The 21,124-nt window shown below is 44.9% G+C and overlaps 1 protein-coding gene across 1 annotated transcript in view; it reads right to left on the bottom strand.

The window, feature by feature from the left end:
• LOC120944352 overlaps positions 1-21,124 on the bottom strand; it is a 142,745-nt gene that overhangs the window by 99,557 nt on the left and 22,064 nt on the right. The window contains exons 10-12 of the mRNA XM_040358403.1: positions 20,513-20,806; positions 10,621-10,710; positions 9,235-9,582 (exon numbers count right to left, since the gene is read on the bottom strand). Coding sequence (XP_040214337.1) covers positions 9,235-9,582; positions 10,621-10,710; positions 20,513-20,806 — 732 coding nt within the window. The remainder of the gene's footprint in view (positions 1-9,234; positions 9,583-10,620; positions 10,711-20,512; positions 20,807-21,124) is intronic.

Below are 21,124 nucleotides of genomic sequence, written 5' to 3'. Positions count from 1 at the left end.
CAGACTGAAAAGTGCAATCGTCTCCTACCAAACTTTTACTTCAGGCCTCGTACTCACGACCAAACATGTCTGCTGAAACTGGTCCGCGGACCAGTTTCAGCGGACATGTTCGTTCGTGTGTAGGCAGTAACGTACAGAATTCCAGCAAACAATCGTCGGCCAGACCGTTTTCCAACGAACAACTGTTTCCTGGTCTTGCTTTAAAACAGTCTGCTGGAATCGTGTCCGTCAGACATGTTCGGTCGTCTGTACACAAAAGCAGCGTACAAAAACCCCGCGCATGCTCAGTCCAAATGAGGAGACGGGAGCGCTCGTTCAGGTAAAACTCGCGTTTCTTTGGGATATGGCACATTCGTCATTAGAAACCTTTTATTCTAGCAAGAGAACAATGTCTTAAAAAGGCGCACTAAACCTCATTTTAAAGCCTCGTTTTATTAATTCTTCTCTTGCTAGAATAACCCCGTTCTCTTGCTGATGCAATTTCAATAGAGTTGTCCCATACTGAAATGTCACATTTCTTGCTTGTGATGTAATCCTTTAATAATGTTTTCTATGCCAGACGTGTGTTTTGGTTGGTGGTCCTCCATAATTTAGAGTAGTCATTTTTGTAAAGGAATGTGCATTTTTTTAATTTCTTTTTTTGTTTCTAGTTATGTCACCATTTAAACTTTTTTTTTTTTACATGTTTTTTTAAATTTTTTTTTTTTTTGTTGGTGTTTCATTAGAGAATATTAAACCATGTTGGCACACCAAATGTCCCCCCCCCCCCCCCAAGGAGTGTGTCCTTTGTAAATTACCCATTGTATATTTATTAAAGGTTTGCTGCCTAATAATCCCCACAGTATATCAAACAATAGACATGTTTTCAAATGAAAGCAAAAGGCCTTTTATTCAGGCAAATGTCATCACAAAAAATAAAAAGAACAGCAGCACTAGAATAGATAGCAAACTATATGCAAACTTGCATTTCCAACATGGTGAAGGATAAACTTCCAAGCCTCAGGAGCCAAACACAAAAATATGAAGCAGCAGCACACAAACAAAGGAACCCAAACTGTGGTAGTACAAACAAGATGTCCTTTATGTGGAAGGAAATGGAAGGCAGAAAATCAACGTTTCCTCCTCTTTCCAGCCTTCCCTCCAGGCAGCCTTCCAGCGGATCGAACACGGGGTCTTGCAGGTGGGGTTGATGTGGCAGCAGGAGGATGGTGTTCCGCAAGCCGGGCCGGGTCACATAGCCCAGTGTCTGGGGTCAGCAGGCCCCTCTGCATCCACCAAAGGACCTGGTTCATCAGGGCCTTTGCCAGTCTTCTCTGGTCCTCCTCCCCTTCATTTAAATCATGGGCCAATGAGGCACTGAAGGCCTCTGTGCGGTTGAGGGGGGCCCTCATGATGGCGCTTGCCTCCTGGATCATGCGGAGGCTTGCCTCCTCCACAGGCCTCAACTGCCTCCTTCGGCCTGATGGCCTCACCTGGGGGGGAGAAGACTGGCTGGTGGTGGTTCTCCTGGCCGGGTGGACCTGCTGCAGGCCACTGGGCCCAGCCTCCTCCTGGCTGCCACTGACCCCGGCCTCCTCCTGGCTGCCACTGACCCCGGCCTCCTCCTGGCTGCCACTGACCCCGGCCTCCTCCTGGCTGCCACTGACCCCGGCCTCCTCCTGGCTGACAGACACCTGAGGATCTGCCACCTCCTGGCTGATCTCTTCTTCCTGTGTGGAAAAAAAAAGAATTTTTTTACAATTTCGCTAAATAAAACCACACTCATTTTCATGTTTTTCGTTCAGTATTTTCTGTTCATTATTACTTGAATACACTCTACTTCTGACCCCTGCAGTTGTCATCCCTGACACCTATTTGTCTGTACACCTTTTTGTTTGCTTTTTTCCAGCTTGGTTTTTTTTTTACAATATCTAATCATTAATCCACCAAGAATTATTTACGCCATAAATATAGAGGAAACTACTATACCTCCTCATCGAAGGGTGGCAGATCTGCATCTCTGTCAGCCAGGCCCTCTTCCTCCGACTCTGCAGGGCTGTGGTCATCTGGGGAATGTCCGCTGGAAGGTAGCATGGAGGAAAGGTTGGAAGAAAGACTGGACATCGTTTTCCTGCCTTCCATTTCGTCCCGCAAAAAAGCCATCTGTTTATAATACCACAGTTTGGGTTCCTTTGCTTGTCTTGCTGCTGCTCCCGATTTTTTGATTTTATTAGCTTTGTATGCTCTCCTGTATGTGCTTCTGAGGTTGGCAAGTTTATCCTTCACCATGTTGGCAGTGCATCCTGGCACCCAAGTTTGCATATAATTTGCTAGCTCTTCTAGTGCTGCCGCTCGTACCTCTTTATTGCAATATAACGAGTGTTTTGAATTCCACAGGATGGGCGTGTCCTGGTATTTTTGAAGTAAGGCCTCTATAGATTCCTTGCTTTGTAGGAGGTCCATTGCAATTTTTGCAAAATTATATTTCTTTTTGAGTCTAGATTACAAAAACATAAACCACAGAAAAATAAATATTCCAAAGGATCAGCGTTGACCTTGATCTAATATGTGTCTTCAAATTTATTACCTATATCTAATTCCAAACACAGTCTCTCTTGTTTAAACAATGATTGGCAGCTCGGCCGCATTGCTTGTACCAAACATTGATTTGCTAGATGCAGAGCCATTGTTCACATTGCAGTAAATATTTTAAATATATTAAATTAAACAATGCTTACAAATGACAGTTTTCATCTAGGCACTCTTTCATGTGTAAATCTCATACCCCTGACAATGGATGACATAAAAGACACTTCCTAATGACCTCTGTACAACCAACACTTGAACAATACTTTGCCTGATCTGAATACACCATTCAAAAACTTGTCAATGAGGTACAGCATTGTTCACATCTCTATTTTGTGAGGTGTCCAAAAGCATTTGGATACCAAAATAACATTGTGGTACCCCATAGACAGAATAGCTTAAAAAGGGTGCAACCAACAGCCCAAACCCCCATCCCATGTGTCTACATTTTCAAGGCCTCTGCTGATCACATTTTTAATTTCCTTACCTTCCTGTCTCTCGCTCCTCGTTTCTCACGCTCGCCTAATTACCGCGTAAGATGCGTAATCACGGCGTAAACCTTTTAAACACTCCGCGTATTTATGAAACCCCGCCCTCGTCACCTTTGCGAGGCCCCTAATCAATGAGTTTAGGAAATATGGCGTTAACTGTGTATGTTCTGGATGCGCTCGAAGATTCTCCGCGTAACGGACGTAAACACGTTGTTTGCATTCTCTACACTCCGCGTATGTATTAAACGCCGCCCTCTTCTCCGCCCATGGCGTAAGAATTCATCTTTTCCACGCCCATAATCTCTGTGGGAAAGGAAAGATGGCGATGTCACACGAGCGGGCACGATGCTCTCATGCCACAAGTGAAGGGACAGAGGCAGGGACGTCCCGATCAAGGAAAAGAAGATATAAAGCCACTAATATGCGGTTCCAGGAAATGGTGGAGTTAGTTTACATCATGCGAAAAAAGGACTATGATGGTGAATTAGGGCCATACAAGACCCCTAACCGCCGAAAGGCACATATTATGGACAAGGTGGCGAGGAGAATGCAGAGGATGTTTGGGATCACCAGGTCCAAGGAACAGCTGAGGAAACGCTGGTCAGACTTAAAATTGAGGGAGCCACATCAGATGAAGAAAATACTTAAAATTCTGCGTAAAAGTAAGTAAATATATATTGGGGTTGGGGGGGGGGGGGGTGGTGATTGTCTGCAATAATGTGTTGCCATGTATATTTCACCATCTGCCTCCTTGGCCTGCTTGTAATTTTAAAGACATGTTGTTATTTATTTTTTAGAACATAAATAACTACATATTTACAAACAGTGTTCTTAGTAAACAACGTAACATCACATAGTTTATCAGAAAGGCTCGGTTATTCCAGGAACAACACACCTGGACATGGCTCACTGGCCAAAAACTTTGTTTGTAAACATTGTGTAAAAGCTAGTTCTAGAAATAATATGGTAATAAAGCAGATGTTTTCACATCTGCAATGCAGAGCACCTGTGTCTCCCCAAATCAAAAATGGGTTTTGGTAGGGTCTCCCAGAAATACAGTTTAGGGGGGACATCCATGTGTGTCACTTTGCTAAAAAGGGGCAGGATCAGAGCTTGCCATATAGAAGTAATTGCAAAATGTAGGTTTGGTGAAAGATAAAAGTAACTAAATGAAAGCATCTTCTAAGCAATGTGTGCGATTTATGCTCTCCAATATCTGTGTGCTGATGAGTCTACATTTTTTTTGGTTTATTTCAGGGGAAAGAAGTCGCCAGCATTTGGAGGAGGCAGAGAGGGCCAGACAAGGCCAAAATCTGCCATCTCAACATGTGGAGGAGGAGGAGGATGTGGAAGGAGAAGAGGATGTGGAAGGAGAGGAGGATGTGGAAGGAGAGGAGGATGTGGAAGGAGAGGAGGATGTGGAAGGAGAGGAGGATGTGGAAGGAGAGGAGGAAGGAAGAAAGGAGGAAGGAAGAGAGGAGGAAGAAGTAATTTTGGACTTAGAAGTCATAGCAGATGAAGGGCAAGTGGCGGAAGAACAATTTGGCGAATTGAAAGAAGGTGGATTGATGGATGAAGGAGGAGTCCAAGATGATGGGGAAGTGGTGGAAGAAGGAGGAGTGATTGAAGATGATGGGGAGGTGGTGGAAGAAGGAGGAGTGATAGAAGATGTCGAAGAGGTGGAAAGGAGAAGCCCATCAGGTCAGTGTCACCCTAGCTTGATTCAAAAAAACATATGTAGATAGGCCTCATTGAAAAATAATATTGTAAATGCCATTTTTTTTTTTTGTTTTAGGGGAGGAGGATGGTGTGCCAATATTTTCACGTGCAAGTGCTGCTATAATTATTCAGCAGGTAATGGAGTGCAGCACTGAAATGCACAATATGCGTGAAAGGATGTTTCTCATGGAACAGAATGTAACAAATGTCCTTTTGGAATGCAGCACGGAAATGGACAATATGCGGCAAAGAATGATGGTCATCGAATCTAATTTTAAGAACATTATTGACATGATGGGCCGTGTCAAAGACTGAAACACCCCCCGCCCATCCCCCGCCCCCACAAACATTTTTACAGTTTGAATAATGAATACGCCAAAATTTGAAGATACACACACAGTGTGCCAACATGTGCTATCTGCCATCACAGAATATCTAATGTCTGTGCTTTGTGGGTCCAACCCCCTCCTCCATCCTCAAGTAGTTGAGAGGAAGGGTTTGCTCCCACAAAACACAGACATTGATCACCCATGATGTCAGATAGCACATGTGGCCATTTGTCTGTTGAACCAATGACATTTGGCGAGTTTGCACTGAATGTGTGTATCTTCCAATTTTGGCGTGTTCCAGTGTGAAAGCACACCATGACTGACTGCTGTTGTGAGTTTTTATATTTTTGGAATTGGATTTTGTTACTTTTTGACCATGTTGAACATTTTGGGATACTATAAAGTTTAGACCATAAAGAATAAACAACGCCAAAAATTTTTAAAAATATATATATAGAATTATAAATCTCTCTAATCACTGAATTTAGTGAAGTAGAGATTTGACTCCAAATTCTCACCTAAAAATTTTCTTTTAGAAAAACACACCAAAAACAAAAAAAATGGTTAAAAAATTATTGTTTTTTGTGCCTAAAAAATATGGCCAAAAAAAAATTTAAGGCGGTAAACACCCCACCAAATATAATCTATATATATATATATATGTAAACAATAAATCTAACTATATTTGAGTAAAAAAAAAGTGAACTTGTTAATAAATGTATAATCTGCATAATATTTTTGGTTGAATTACCTGAAAAAAAAAAAAAAGTTTAAAAAATTTTTGAAGACTCCTAAGTACAAAAGCAGGGAGTAATGAAAAAAATATAAAATTATTTTTGGGGTCATGAACAAGCAAAAATTAAAAAAACTTGACCTCAACATTTACAAATGGAGTTGCTTCTTATTTCTAGACTCAATACCCTGTTTGTAGATGAGTGAATACTGTGCAAAATGTGGTTAGTTACTAAAAGTGGAGAAATCAATTATGCATTACAATTGAAGAAGTTAGTTAGAGAACCAGGAAGACAGAAAAAGAGAAAAAGCATTAATGACAAACAACTGTATAAAGTCCAATGGTCTAATTATTTATTATTTTTTAGAATATTCCTTTCTTTGGGGGCCGAATTAGAAAGAAATATGATCTGGCATAGCAATGGCCCCCCGACCCATGAAGTACTCAACATATTTGTCGCGTACCTCACGAGCTGATTGGGGGGCCAAGCCAGCGCGACCAGTGTCCAGCCCGGGAAGGGGATCTGAGGGTAGTCTTGCCTCAGAACCGATGTCGGGTAGGTACGTCTGGGAGTGCCTGCGTAAAAAGTTGTGCAAAATGCAGCAGGCAAATACAACGGTGTCCAATTTATATTCCGCCAGATGTATCGATGTCCTGAACAGGCGGAACCGGTTGGTGAGTATCCCAAAGGCATTCTCGACTACCCTCCGAGCCCTGGCCAACCGAAAATTAAACACACTCCTCTCTGAGGTGAGGGTCCTCTGGGGAAAAGGCCGCATGAGGTGAGGACCAAGCCCGAAAGCCTCGTCCGCTAGGAACACAAACGGAAGTCCTTCCACATTATCTTCATCTGGTGGCAATGCCAGACCACCAGCTTGGAGACGATCATAGAAATCAGTCCGTGCGAACACTCCCCCATCAGACATCCGGCCGTTCTTCCCCACGTCCACATATAGAAACTCATACTGTGCCGACACCACCGCCATCAACACAATACTATGATAACCCTTGTAATTATAATAGTAGGACCCCGAGCGGGGTGGGGGCACAATGCGGACGTGTTTCCCATCTATTGCTCCACCGCAGTTTGGAAAATCACACCGCTGGGCAAATTGGGAAGCCACAGACTGCCATTCCTGTGGTGTGGAGGGTAGCTGTGGGGACAAACAAAATTAGAGATTTAGTACTTTGTAACAAATACATCCTACAAGCATCCTTGTGACAGTTCACAGTATTAAAATTGCATTAGAAAAATGTGCATGGAGAATTTGGGAAATGAAATATATAGGGCCACTTCATTAAGAGACTCCACAGCCCTCTGATGGGGACAATAAAAGTTTGAAGGGGGGGACACAAAAACCAAAAAGTCCTGTTTGAAAAAATGGCAAGGTGGGTTTGTCCCTAGGATAGCATGCTGGACAGGTTAATATTGGGTAAGGGACAAATATGCAGGTAGGCCAAGAATAAAACATGTAAAGCTGATATCAACATGCATAGGGAGAAAAGGTAACGTTAGTTAAACACACAGCATATCTGGGAAAATAAAAATAAAGTTAGTTGGCCACATTATTAGAGCCAGGAAACTTACCTTAATATACTCCTCATGCATAACTTTGATGATGGCAGCACACGTGTCCGGTATGATGACCCCAAGCGCCTGCGGAGAGATGCCTGTCGAGAACTTGAGGTCCTGCAGGCTCCTCCCAGTCGCCAGGTACCGCAACGTGGCAATAAGCCTCTGCTCGGCCGTGATGGCTTGGCGCATCACAGTGTCCTGCCTCGTGATATAGGGGGACAGAAGATCCAGCAGACGGTTGAATACGGGGTCCGTCATGCGGAGAAAATTCCTAAAGTCATTAGGATTATTCTCCTGGAGTTCCCTAAGCAGAGGCATATGTGAGAACTGGTCACGCTGGCGCAACCAATTCTTGGTCCAGAAACGCCTCCGCCCCCTGTTTCTGGCCAAAGTACTGGACAAATGAACATATCCAGCAGCCATCCCATAAACAGCACCAACTCGCGAAAATTGACGCTGCTGCTCCATCATGGCTTCAAACCGGCCGGCTGGTCAGTCAAGAACACACTGAAACAGAAAGCACTCGCAAATCCAGCACTACCTGCGACAAACGCGTGACAAACAGATACGAGCGCACAGGATGCAACTGCTAAAGCAGAAACAACCTGCTTGCCTATAGCCGAATGACAACTACGTTACCGCAAGCACACGCACTGAACCCGTGAATACACGCTGTCAAAGCCTGGAGACCGAGAAGCGCGAATCAGCTCTAACCAAACCTTCACTAACACGAGCAAACACGTAACTAGCAAAAGAGGAACAGAGGGCGGCGCCATTAACTTTGGTCTTCCCCTTTATAGTGACGTCGTACGTAGTTTACGTGCACGCGTTCCGGTACGACGGGAATTTGGTCCGCTGGTGTGTACACGCCAGCGGAACAAAACACAAATCAGCCTTGTACGCCGGAAACTGTCGGGCAGACAGTTTCCAGCGCACAGATCCGGTCGTGAGTACAAGGCCTCACACGCAGTAACATGAGATTAGCAAAAGCAGCCAACAGGGTTGTGCCAGTGGAATCAAACTTCCCCTGCCATTGTGTGTGTTGTACGTCACCGCGTTTGAGAACGAGGAGATTTTGTCTTGACAGTGTGTACGTCCTGACTCTCCTGTAGTCCAAGGGAGGGGGCGAGCACGACACTCCACACCAGAGAGAAAGCCTTGCATTACTGTGTGGAGTTACAGACAGAAGAACAGGTAGTGAGGATTTCTCAGAAGAAATAAGGACATTTAAAAGCAAAATGGAAGGATGAGGTAAGTGAAGGAGGACTGCACTAAGGTAAAGGAAGCTATTAATGGAATTTTTTTTTACCTTTACAACACCTTTAACTTAAAAGATTAAAGCTGCAGGCTCAGAATCAATTATGTTGTCACTGGAAATGCTTTGTGAATTCTGTGTGAATTTTTTGCCTCCGCCATTATAATATTCTTAACCGATGAAGCTGACTGATGGTCCGTCACGCCTACACACCATTGGTTAAAAAAACGATCGTGTCAGAATGCGGTGACGTAAAACACAACAACGTGCTGAAAAAAATGAAGTTCAATGCTTCCAAGCATGCGTCGACTTGATTCTGAGCATCAATGGATTTTTAACCGATGGTTGTGCCTACTAACGATCGTTTTTTTTTTCTATCGGTTAGGAATCCATCGGTTAAATTTAAAACAAGTTGGCTTTTTATTAACCGATGGTTAAATAACCGATGGCGCCCACACACGATCGGTTTTGACCAATGAAAACGGTCCATCAGACCATTCTCATCGGTTTAACCGATCGTGTGTACGCGGCATATGAGCTGTTGGTTGTCAGTGTAGAAAACGTACCCATAATTTGTAGGGGTCCTATTCTTCTCTGTATGTCCTGCTCCAGACTGGGGTGTAGCACTCTGCAGATGAACTCTGACCCCTGATCTTCTGGCAGTGTTGGGATGAACAGCAGACTGGCTGTACAGCTGTATGTCTTATCTGACTGTCTCTGGTGTTCACTGACTTCACTCTTGTATTTATCGCTATCAACAGCAACAAATCTCTCTGTCCCCATCTCCTTCTTATACCATTGCACAGTCAGATCCTCAGGGAAATATCCAGAAATTTTCGCTTGTATTTTGGACTCAGTGTTCAGTTTTAGGTCAGATGTATTTAGCTCTTCAAAGTGTGGATGCCAAGGAAGATCTAAGGAGTAAATCCAAAATAATTAATCCAAACAAGAAAGATATTGTAATTCATACAGGCACATGTTATAATGTATTTTTACAAAGGATGTTATATGAACATGTATATTGTTCTTTAAGGATTCTGTATTTTTTTCACACTCAGCAGAGCACTAAGAGAGATTATTTAGATATTAGTTGGTCCTTCTGGTGAAAGTATTGTAGTAATGCTGGTGAGCGCATACCGCTATAAACTCTAAATCCTTAAAGCGGAACTCTACCCATAACAAACAGATAAAAAATAAATTCTCTTTAGCAAGGAACATGCATTACCAGAACAATAATCCCCTCCAACGCCTTCCACAGCTTTCTCTGGCTCTCCTGTCTCACTGGATTGGCATTGATCATCTCTTGGCTATGATAGAAGCAATGACTTGACATCACTTCTGGTTTACCTGGATGTCAACGGCGCCATTTAAAAAAAATGTAATTAGAAAACATTGTTCCTGGTGTTTTAAATGCTTTTAAGGGCAGAGGAGGGATTTGAGGTCTTATAGACTCCAGATCTCTCTATAAAAAATACCTGTCACTGCCTATTACTGTTACAGTGATGTTTAGATTCCTTGCAACAGCAATAAAAGTGATACAAAATTAAATCAACAGTGTAAAAAATAAAAAAGGATTATGATAAAATAAATAATCAAAGTGCCTCTGTCCCCCGCAGGCACTTTATTTGGCCACTAGCCCCCGAAAAACAATGGTAAAGCGCTGCTAGTTTTAGCAGCTCTTTACCTGCGTTTTTCGGGCGCTGGCAGTGTGAAAGGGCTCTTAAATGAACAAGCTGAAGTGAGAAGCTGATTGGCTACTATGCACAGCTGCACCAGATTTTGCCATTTCCAGTTAAAGTCAGCACATTGTTCTTTAGGTTCATGCACTAATTTGATTTTCAACATTTTGCACTAATTGCTCACAGCGCTGCCACTGTATAAATATACAGCACTGATTACAGAGTCAACCATTACATACGTTTATTTCCTTATTGGTGTACAATTTTAAATACCAGTACATTTTGGGTCTGAGTTGAACATGTTGAAGATGTTTAGCCTGTTAAGTTCAGTGATCAATATGCTCATGAGGAGATTACATTTTTCTACAGGTAAAGAAAGAAAAAGGCAAATACACAAATTTAAAGTGTTCTCCCTCTAAAGCCTCGTACACACGACCGGTTTTCCCAGCAAGAAAACTGCTGGGAGAAATTCTAGGCTTACCTATAGGTAGAAGTCACTCAAAAAGCATTTACAACCACTTTAACTTCCTCTATTGGAAAAAAAAACAAAAACAAGAAGGGAGAGGTAGTCTCTCCAAATTCCCTCTCTGATATTCAGGTGGAAGATTTCCCCTCACCTCTTTTTCCAGTGACAACTCAAATATATTGATTTTGCATTACTTTCTATCTCAGTGGTAATGCTCACCAGGACAAATAGAGAGGGTGAATCTCCACAATAGGGCCCAGACTGCAGTAAAAATGTGACAGAGGTGGGTAATAATCCTTCACTCTATCCAAAAAATACCCCATCAATTTTAAAAACAATTTTATATATCAGGCTTTACTATAACAGCGTATTTACTAAAAAGAAAATGCTACTTTGGTTTTTTTAAATACTGAATAAAACTGTTCAATTATGAATGATTCTGTTTTGTTGTGTATACAGTAAAACATTGGTTAGAGAATAACTTGGTTTGAGAGCGTTTTGCAAGACAAGCAACATTTTTTAATTAATTTTGACTTGATATACAAGTATCATCATGCCACAGCGGAGTATAAAAGAGAAGAGAGGATCCTCTAAGTGTAGCAATATGGTTACATTTAATGAAGGTACAACATTTAGCAACATATTGCTACACTGAGGCCTCGTACACACGGCCAAGTTTCTCGGCAAAAACCAGCAAGAAGCTTGCTGGGGTTTTTTTTTTGCCTGAGGAACCCGGCCGTGTGTACACTTTTCGACGGAGATCTCGTCGGGCCAAAAAGAGAACATGTTCTCTATTTCCTTGACGGCAATGGGAAAATATGGCTCGCCGAGATCCTCGGCGGCTTCACAAGGAACTCGACGAGCAAAACGATGTGTTTTGCCCGTCGAGTTTCTTGGCCGTGTGTACGAGGCCTCAGAGGCGCCTCTCTTCTCTTTTATACTCTGTAGCTCCTGCTGGATTTTGCTTCAAATGCCGCGTACACACGGTCGGAATTTCTGATGGAAAAAGTCAGATGGAAGCTTTCTGTCGAATATTCCGACCGTGTGTATGCCCCATCTGACTTTTTCTGTTGGAATTTCCAATGGACTTAGATAGAGGGCAGGTTCTGTATTTTTCAGATGGAAAAAGTTTCTATTGGAAAATCCGTTCGCCTGTATGCAATTCCGATGCACTGTAAACCACGCATGCTCAGAATCAATCAGAAGAGCCAAACTGCCTATTGAACTTCATTGATCTCAGCTCGTCGTACATATTGTTGTTGTACGTCACCGCGTTCTTGGCGGTCGGAATTTCCGACAAGATTTGTGTGACCGTGTGAATGCAACGCAAGCTTGAGTGGAATTCCGTTGGAAAAACCATCCGATTTTTTTCCTAGCGGAAAATCCAATCGTGTGTACGCGGCATAATCCCCTTGTGGAAGCTTCGATTTGTGGATGGACATTTTATGGTTACACAACTTATCACATTGCTATATTATTATTATTTTTTGTTTTTGTTTCATAAAGTTTCATTGGGCAGAAATATTGCAAAAGACAATGTAAATATACATTTTGTGTACAAAAAGAATATTGAACTATATAGTACAGAAACTTTTAAAGGTCTGAACAGTACAATAAGAATAGTGCAAACGTTATGCATATGGAACAGTTTGAAGCTTGCTTGATGTGTTGGTATGAGACATAACTTCTTTAATTTGTGTACCAGTATTAAGGATATGGGGAGGGAAAGGATTGAGATGGGAGGGGGGGGGGGGCTAAGCGATTAGAAAGGACATATGTTGTGTGTAAGATAAGAAAAACAGCAAAGCCATCTATCGTGAAGCACTCAGGTCTAAAGGTCGGGGATTTACAAGTTATAGGCTTTGAATTCTGGGGTGTTTTTGAACTCAAGCCATTTGCACCAAGTCGCATTAAATGTAATAATCCGTTCCTGAGCAATGCTAATGAGTTCTTCGATTCTCTCTATGTTGATAAGTCTGCGAAACCACTCTATCTTTGTTGGCGTAATAGTTGAACGCCAGTGGCATGGGATACAGTGCCTAGCAGCGTTTATCATGAACATTGTGAGGGATTTCAAGTATCTCCTTCTGGGGATTGAGCTGTGGTGTAGCAGGTATTGTGCCGGTTCAAGTCTGAGATCGTCTGAGGTGATTGCAATGATAGTCTCATGTACCATTTTCCAGAAGGACTGGATCTCTGGGCATGACCACCATATGTGGAGCATCGAGCCTTCCCCGTCACCGCATCTCCAGCATTTGTTAGAAATTTGGGATGAAAACTTATGGAGCAAGGTGGGAGTCCTGTACCATCTGGTTACAATTTTAAAGCCACACTCTTGTGTGGCAACATTTAGAGAGCCCTTGTGGGCATGCATAAAGATGGTTTCCCACTCCGTTCGTGATAAGTTAAGGTTAAGATCTTTTTCCCAAGCCAGACATGACGCACTGGAGAAGTCAGCAACGGTCTCAAACAGTGAGTTATACAGTATAGAGATAGTGTGCCTCTGAGGCTGGTTTTGCGAGGCTAAGGTTTCTAGAGCTGTGGGGCGTCTTGACCAGATGCGGATATGCTCTTTCGTATTCAAAAAGTGTTTGATTTGCAAGTATTGCCATTGTGAAAATACATTCGACTTCAATTTTCTATTTAAGTCCTCTCTAGTTAGCAAGGTACCAGACTTAAAAAAGTGCAAAAACAGTTTGTCTCTGTGAGGCCAAGTTCTGGGGAAGAAGTTTCATTCTAACCCAGGAGGAAAGTCAGGATTGTTGTTTAGCGGGGTAAGAGGGCCTAGCCATGGTGATGGGCAGGACGTCTTATATGTGGTACGGAATATTTCTAAAGTGGGGCCAATGAGAGGGTGACGTTTGGCAGCTGGAGGGTGATGTTTCGGGTGGATCCACGGAAGATTTCTGACTGGTAGGATAAATTGTGAGTGTTCTAATGTGACCCAGTCCTTTACTAAATGGTGATTGTTCCAATCCACTATTCTCGCTAAAAGGGCCGCTTGGTGGTATTTACGCAGGTCAGGGAGTGCAATCCCTCCCTTGTGTTTGGGTAAATTCAGCTTCGTGAAGCGTATTCTTGGAGATTTGCCTCTCCAAATAAAAGAGGAGCAGGCTTGCCTAAAAGAGACAAAAAAGGCGGGGGGGAGTTTGATAGGGATCGTTTGCATAACGTAGAGGAAGCGGGGTAGAATTGTCATCGTAATCAACGAGGCCCTTCCAAACCAAGATACATTTAAGGAGTTCCATCTCTTGAGATCGTCTTTAGATTCTTTTAAAATTGGGGTGAAGTTTAATCTAAACAGATCTGACAGGTTTTTAGGAATTTCAATTCCCAAATAGGTAAAGGAATTTCTCTTATCGTCCATGGACGGACACAGCTCCTTAAATCTTGACAAGTGGGTTATGTTCCCTGTTTACAGGAGAGGACTAGGCAGAAACATGTTAAATAGTTAAATACATGTTACATTAACAGAGTTGAACAGCCCCGCCCAGGGGGCGGTCCCTCCAGACATAACCCTCCTCACTGCAGCTTGCAGCCTCAGTTTCGTTCTGCCTAGCAAAGGAGAAGGACGTATGGCTCCCTTTGGGCCCAGCGCCCTGAGGAGAAATTTTATTTTATTTTACTTTACTTTTTCTTGAAGAATCTTCTTTCAACTGTTGGCTGAGAGACAGGCTGGATATTATAGATCCTTGTAGTCTACTCAGTCCGACCAGCAAGCGTGGGCACACCTTTGCAAAGAGGCTTGGTCTGCCACGCCATACCTCATGACTCCTGAGGTGGCCGGTGAGCTTTGCTCCGAGGTCCACATATGACTGGGCTGTGGTGTTGTCTCACTCACAGTGGACCGGGCCGACAGCTACCTCCATTTCGGTTGTAGTTCTGTCAGGAATGCGTCAGCGAGTCCTCGCTTGGACGGGTAAGTACAGTCCCTCCTGCTTCGGTGGGTTGGTACAGCTGGGCATTCCTGGGGTTCGGGGGTCCCTTCCCCTTACTTCCCTGCTCCTTTCCCTTGCTGCATTGCTAACATTGCCGCTGTCAGGGGGGAGGGGGCCTTCCTGTGGGGACTGTGTTATCTGGCCTGTGTTTTTTCTTTTTTGTATTGGGCTTTCCTGTGAGGTAAAACGCCCTGTGATGAGCACAGATGTTTATGATTATACTTCAGCAGACGCTGACTGATTGGTGACACCTGTAACGGTTTTGCTTTTTATGCTGTATCTGTGTCTTATCCTTAAATAAAACAGCCCTAGGAGGCTTTTCCTGTTTAAACACAGGTCCCTGCAAAAGTTACCTCACGGTTCTTTTCCTCTCACAGACAGCGCTGGGCAGTCTCCTCCTGAGGGAGTCCCCTGGTTACCCCTGGTCAGCGCAGCAAGTGGGTGAGAGGCCCTGAATAGGGCTCTAGGAGCTTTTGTCTATTTGTATGGACAGGTGTGCATATTATAATACACACTATGTAAATATTGGAGTCAGTATCTGGGTCCTTCCCCACATGCTGGTGGTGGCAGCAGGTGTTAGCACCTGGGATTCCCACAGAGTTTTTATTGTTAGTCCTGGACACAGTTTGTGCCAGGGTGGGGGTGGACTGCGGGCGGGCGGTAAAAGAGTGCCCCCTTCCCCCGTTATCCCCTGGGGAATGCTCTGTTATGGAGCCATGGACTAGGTACCTAGTTAAAAAAAAAAAAAAAAAAAAGGCAGAATAAGGCATTTATGGGTGCGCTTTTTACTGCTGCAAGGGACTCTCCTAAGCTGCATAGTGCAGCTGGGTTTCCGCCGAGGGCTCGGTCTTTTTTGGATCACACAAATCAGACCGCTGTGTAGGTTTTTTCCTTCTGTGCCCTTCTTTGATAATTTCTGAGATGCGGAATGAGAAAAGCCACTGAGGGCTTTTGTAGTCCCTCACCGCTGGGCGGGAACCCTTGCTTCTATGGATCTGACTGATAGAAGATCCGAAGTACTGACCCGTTCCATGTTTACCATGCTGGGGTCTGGCTTGCGGCCTATTGTGGCCACTACACTGGGGTCTCAGTGGTCGCTGGCGCTATTTTTTGGGAGATTTTTCAATTACATTGAAAACTCCCATTGGCGCCCATTTTGTCGTAGCCACGCTATGGCGCAGCTTACATTGTGCTGGCCTTTTTCCTGTGGCCGCGTTCTGAACGCTCGGCGGCCATCTTGGAGTAGTCCTGACCCCTAGTGCTGTATACAACTCACAGAGTGAGCATTTTGCACCAGACAGTGGAGGAGCACCGACTCTTTGCTGAGGTTATTAGCCTAGCGGACCAGCTGGTCCAGGGCCTCATATAGGTCTGTGATGCTTCATTGAATGCTGCGCCCTTGTTATCCAGGGCGTCTGTTTCAGAATGGTTTTATGCACACGGTAGTGTAGTGCTTAACTCCATTACTTGGCAGCAAAAGAGTCATTGGTTCGAATCTGCACACTGACGCAAATCTGCACACTGACGCCAATCTGCCTGGAGCTTGCATTGTCGCTCCCTGTGTCTGTGTGGGTTTCCTCCGGGTACTCCGGTTTCCTCCAAAGACATGTGTGCATACACCTACATAATATACATACACACTATGTGTGTGTATTATTTAGGGGCAACCCTCCCAGGCCGTCAAAGGCCCAGCTGGGGGACTAATCTGTCCCTGGGTGCATAAGCCGATCACGCCGGCACCCAAATCCTGCCAATGTATATAGCCTTCCCTCCCTGTCTCTAGGTGGGAGGGGCGGCTTGCAGGTTCACAATTCAGTGAAACCTCCCTGCTCTCCGACTAGTGGGTCTGCGAGGTGGTCTCTTCGGAGTACTAGATAGGGTTTCCATCTATCGACAGAACAAAGTTCTGTCCTTGTGTCTTCCCCTCCCGGCACGTCGGTCTGCCTTGGGCAGTGTGGGATTTGCTAAGCTGCAAGGTAATTTTACCTTTCCTGCAGGACGAGAGTTTTGGGGTTTTCTATGGGCCTCAGGCCCTAAATACCTTTGTGAACGTCGGGTAGTTCCGCATGGAATCCATTTGTTCGGTGGTAGCTGCGCTTCATCCGGGGGATGTCCTGACGTCCTCGGACATCAGGGACGCATACATGCATGTCCCGTTTTGCACATGTCACAGTGTTTTTTTCTGTGCTTCGTGATGAGAGAAGGGTCTCTGTCAGCCTGTGGCCCTCCCTTTTGATCTGGCGTCAGCACCATGGGTTTTCAGCTAGGAGCTCGCACTTATTTGAATTTTGTTGGGACAGCGAGGCTTTGCCTCATTGGCTACTTTGACGACTTTCTTCTGAGAGCAGCTTCTGTCTCCGACCTAGTGGATGGGTTATTCCCATTCAGACCCTCCGAAGATTCGGGTGGATGTTAAACGTTTAGGCCAGAAAGTGTAGCTCAGTGGCAGCAAGCCTGCCCTACATGTGTGCGACCCAGGGTTCAAATTATGGGCATACTAGGTTCCGACTCAGCGTTGGAGTATCTAGTGTTGATCCAGACTCCTCAGTGGCAAGGTCCTTCTTCCCCTGGAGAAATTGCAGACTCTTCAGTCTGCGGAGAAGGTATTGGCATCACGCAATCGGTCTTCTCTCCGGGCGCCTGCTGGTTCAGGGTCTGTGGGTAGCCTCCTTCAAGGTGGTACTGTATGCCCAGTTCCACACCCTGGTTTTCCAGTGGAACTACTGTCCAGGTGGTAAAAATCTCTTGTCTCTGAAATCATTAGATTCCTGTGCGCCACCTAGTCAGAGTCTCTCTGAGTTGGTGACAGAGATTCCCGACTCTTCGGTCCGGGAAGTTGTTCCTTCCTTCCAGTGGTCGGTGTTTACGACGAATGCCAGCTCACGGGTTGTGAACCTGGAGGTTCACAAAACTGGGGGGTCCAGTCGGCCCTGAGTCGCTGGACTTGCGTGGACCTATGACCACACCTCCTTGAATGTGTCTGGTCTCGGTAGCTACCCAGGGTCGGGCCTGGCTAGTGCCTGGTGGAAGACCGCCTGGGAATACCAGGTGCTGTCTACTGTTCATTGTCCTACTATTTTAGGCGATCAGGCTATGCTTCTCCTTGTGGTCGACCAATCTGGTTTCAGCCGGACAACGCCACGGCCGTGGCTTCAGTCTACCATCAGGTATGCCGGCAGGCAGACTACTGGAGTCGCCAGATGCTGGACCAGGGCGACTGGTCTTTGTGCTTGGGGTGTTTCGGCTCCCTTGCAGGAGGTGAGCCTCACATGGCATGGATCTCCTGGCAGCTTGTCTCCGCCGCAAGGGTGTCAGTTAGTGGCCAGGTCTAGTGATCTTGTACAGACGCGTCAGTCGCGCTGGTGGCCCTGTGTTGTCTGTATCGGTGATTTTTTGCCATTCCTCCATGGTAGTTGCTTCCTCGGCCGCTCCACAGAGTGGATGCTGAGGAGATCCCGATGATTCTAATCGCTCCAGATTAATCTCGGCGTCCTTGGTACGCTGATATCGGGCGCCTGGTAGCGGAGGCACCCTGGCGATTGCCAGGGCAGGAGGTTCCTGTCTCAAGGTCCCATACTTCCTCCTGTTGTACAGTCACTGACTTGCTTAACATGGTTATTGGAAGCCAGACTTTAGGTGACCAGGGTCTGTCTGACTCGGTCATCTCAACAGGGCACCGTAGTCTTCTTCCGGAGGATCTACCGTCGCACCTCTCTTGGTGCGAAGGGATGAAGTGACGTCCACGGGCGTACTTTCAATGTCCAGGGTCCTGCTGTTTTTAAAGCTTGGATTGGATCTAAAAATTGCTTAAAGCACCGTTTGGGGGCAGATTTCAGCCTTGGCTGTGTTCTTTTAGTGGCCTTTTTGCGGCCCGTTCCCTGGTGGGTCCCCTTTTTTTGTGTGCAAGGGGTTTGTCATATACTTTCCCCTCTTGGCCCATCTCTTCCCCCATGAGTTTTGACTCTGGTGCTCTCGGTTCTTCAGGAACCTTCCTTTTGGAAACATCAGAGAGATTTTCTCTTGACACTATCTCAGAAGGTGGCCCCTTTAGTGGCCTTTACCTCTGTTAGAGGGGTTTCTGAGTTGGCGGTCTTGTCTTGCAAGCCGCCATGCTTGATCCCCCATAAGGATTAGGTGATGGTGCGCCCGCGACCTTCCCTTCTTCCGAAGGAGGTTTCGGCCTTTCATACTTTAGGCGTGGTACGCGCTTTGCGGGTATACCAGCCTACTACGGCTCCATTTCGGAGCTTCTGACTCTCTTTTGTGTCGGTGTCTGGTCCACAAAAGGGCCTGGCGGTCTCGTCGACCACCATTTCTCGGTGGATCGGGCAGGCCGTCATACAGGCCTATGCTCCTAAGGGCGGGCCCCCCTTTCCGGTCACGGCACTTTCGACCAGGGCAATTGGTGCTTCCTGGGTTTTTTTTTCCCGACATCATGCGTCGGTCTCACAGGTGTGCGAGGCGGCGATTTGCTCGTCCGTTCACGCTTTTTCCAGAATTTACATGGTTGCTGTGAGTGCATCTTATGATGTTTTTTTCAGCCGCTAGTTTTTGCCGGCGGCTGTTTAAAGTTGCACCTCCTCCGTTGAGGAGCTCTGCTTGTTTTGGGGTGAAGTTAAAATTGTTTTTACTGATATATTTCCCACCCCTCGTTTTTTGACACTGCTTGGGGACGTCCCACTTGTCAAGATTTAAGGAGCTGTGTCCGTCCATGGACGATAAGAGAAAATAGGATTTTTTGTACTCACCGTAAAATCCTTTTCTCTGAAGTCCATGGACGGACACAGCTCCCACCCCTCCTTTTTAGGTTTGTACTGCTTGTTACGAACTGAGGCTGCAAGCTGCAGTGAGGAGGGTTATGTCTGGAGGGACCGCCCCCTGGGCGGGGCTGTTCAACTCTGTTAATGTAACATGTATTTAACTATTTAACATGTTTCTGCCTAGTCCTCTCCTGTAAACAGGGAACATAACCCACTTGTCAAGATTTAAGGAGCTGTGTCCGTCCATGGACTTCAGAGAAAAGGATTTTACGGTGAGTACAAAAAATCCTATTTTTCTGCCCAAGTGAAGGGAAAGTTTTTTTTAGAGAGATCAATCTCGCCTGGAGATAACGTAATGTTCAGCGCTGTCGACTTTGAATGATTGATTTTTAGGTTAGATATGGCCTGGAATTGTTCCAAGTCTTTCAGTAGGTTAGGTAAGGATATATGGGGCTCTGAAAGGAAAAGAAGCATATCATCCGCAAATGCGGCTATCTTGTACATTTTTTCATTTATTTGGATTCCCTTGATATCTGGGTTTTCCCTTATTCTATTTAACAAGGGTTCCAGCGTTAGTACGTACAATAGAGGGGAGAGGGGACAACCTTGTCTTGTACCATTACGCAATTTGAAGGCGTTCGACAGGTGGCCATTGACGCGTACTTTTGCAACTGGGTCTGCATAGAGAGCTCGAATATATGATCTCATTAAGGATGGGATACCAACATGGTTCAGTACCGCATCCATATAGTCCCAGGCCACCCTGTCGAACGCCTTCTCAGCGTCTAGAGACAATATTATTTTTATATGGACTATAAACTGAAGGACTTATGAATAAATGGTGGTGGAACGAATCATTTGAATTTCCATTATTTCTTATGGGAAAATGTGCTTTGATATACAAGTGTTTTGGATTACAAGCATTTTTCTGAAACAAATTATGCTCGCAATTCAAGGTTTTACTGTATCTTGCATTGTCATAGCTGTATAGGTTGTAGTACCTGTTTTACGGAGATCTCGGTATCCGGGCTCCTTTAGTGAGTCGTGTGCCCACGTCACCCGCACCGAGGACTTCAGAGACTTCCAAGGAATGATACACTCACTTAGAGCATCAAATATTTTCTCATCGTCGGTCTGAATAATTTTCTTGGTTGAAGATAAAATTGGAATGTTGAGTTCTTCATTGCTCCATTTAATGTTAATGTTTTGAGGATAAAACTTCCTTAAACTGAGAGAACACAGCAGTTGGTCTGATCCAAAAGGGGTCACTTTTATATCTGTCTCCTCGGGGGCCACTGGGAGGGAATAAGAGAAGTAAAAAAAAGTAAATAATTCTGTTCTATCTGACAGGACAGCACATATCCTGTCAGATAGAAATTTCCTGTATGAGATATCACTGGGCTCAAAACATGTGTCAAAAACATGAGCAGTACTGTACTGAGTCGTTTTTTTTTCTGCATTTAGCCCCCGGGACATCCATATAAATGTTTCCCCCATGTTGAGCTGCACAAGATTATTACAGATTTGTGTGGGGATTATTCTTTCCTTGTAACACTCCCTGAAACATTGCAATTGACATTAGTTTGGCAGCACAGTGGCTAAGTGGTTAGCAC

The sequence above is a fragment of the Rana temporaria genome, chromosome 6, assembly GCF_905171775.1.
Source record: "Rana temporaria chromosome 6, aRanTem1.1, whole genome shotgun sequence".
Classification (NCBI taxonomy): domain Eukaryota; kingdom Metazoa; phylum Chordata; class Amphibia; order Anura; family Ranidae; genus Rana; species Rana temporaria.
This window is presented reverse-complemented; position numbering and strand designations above follow the sequence as displayed.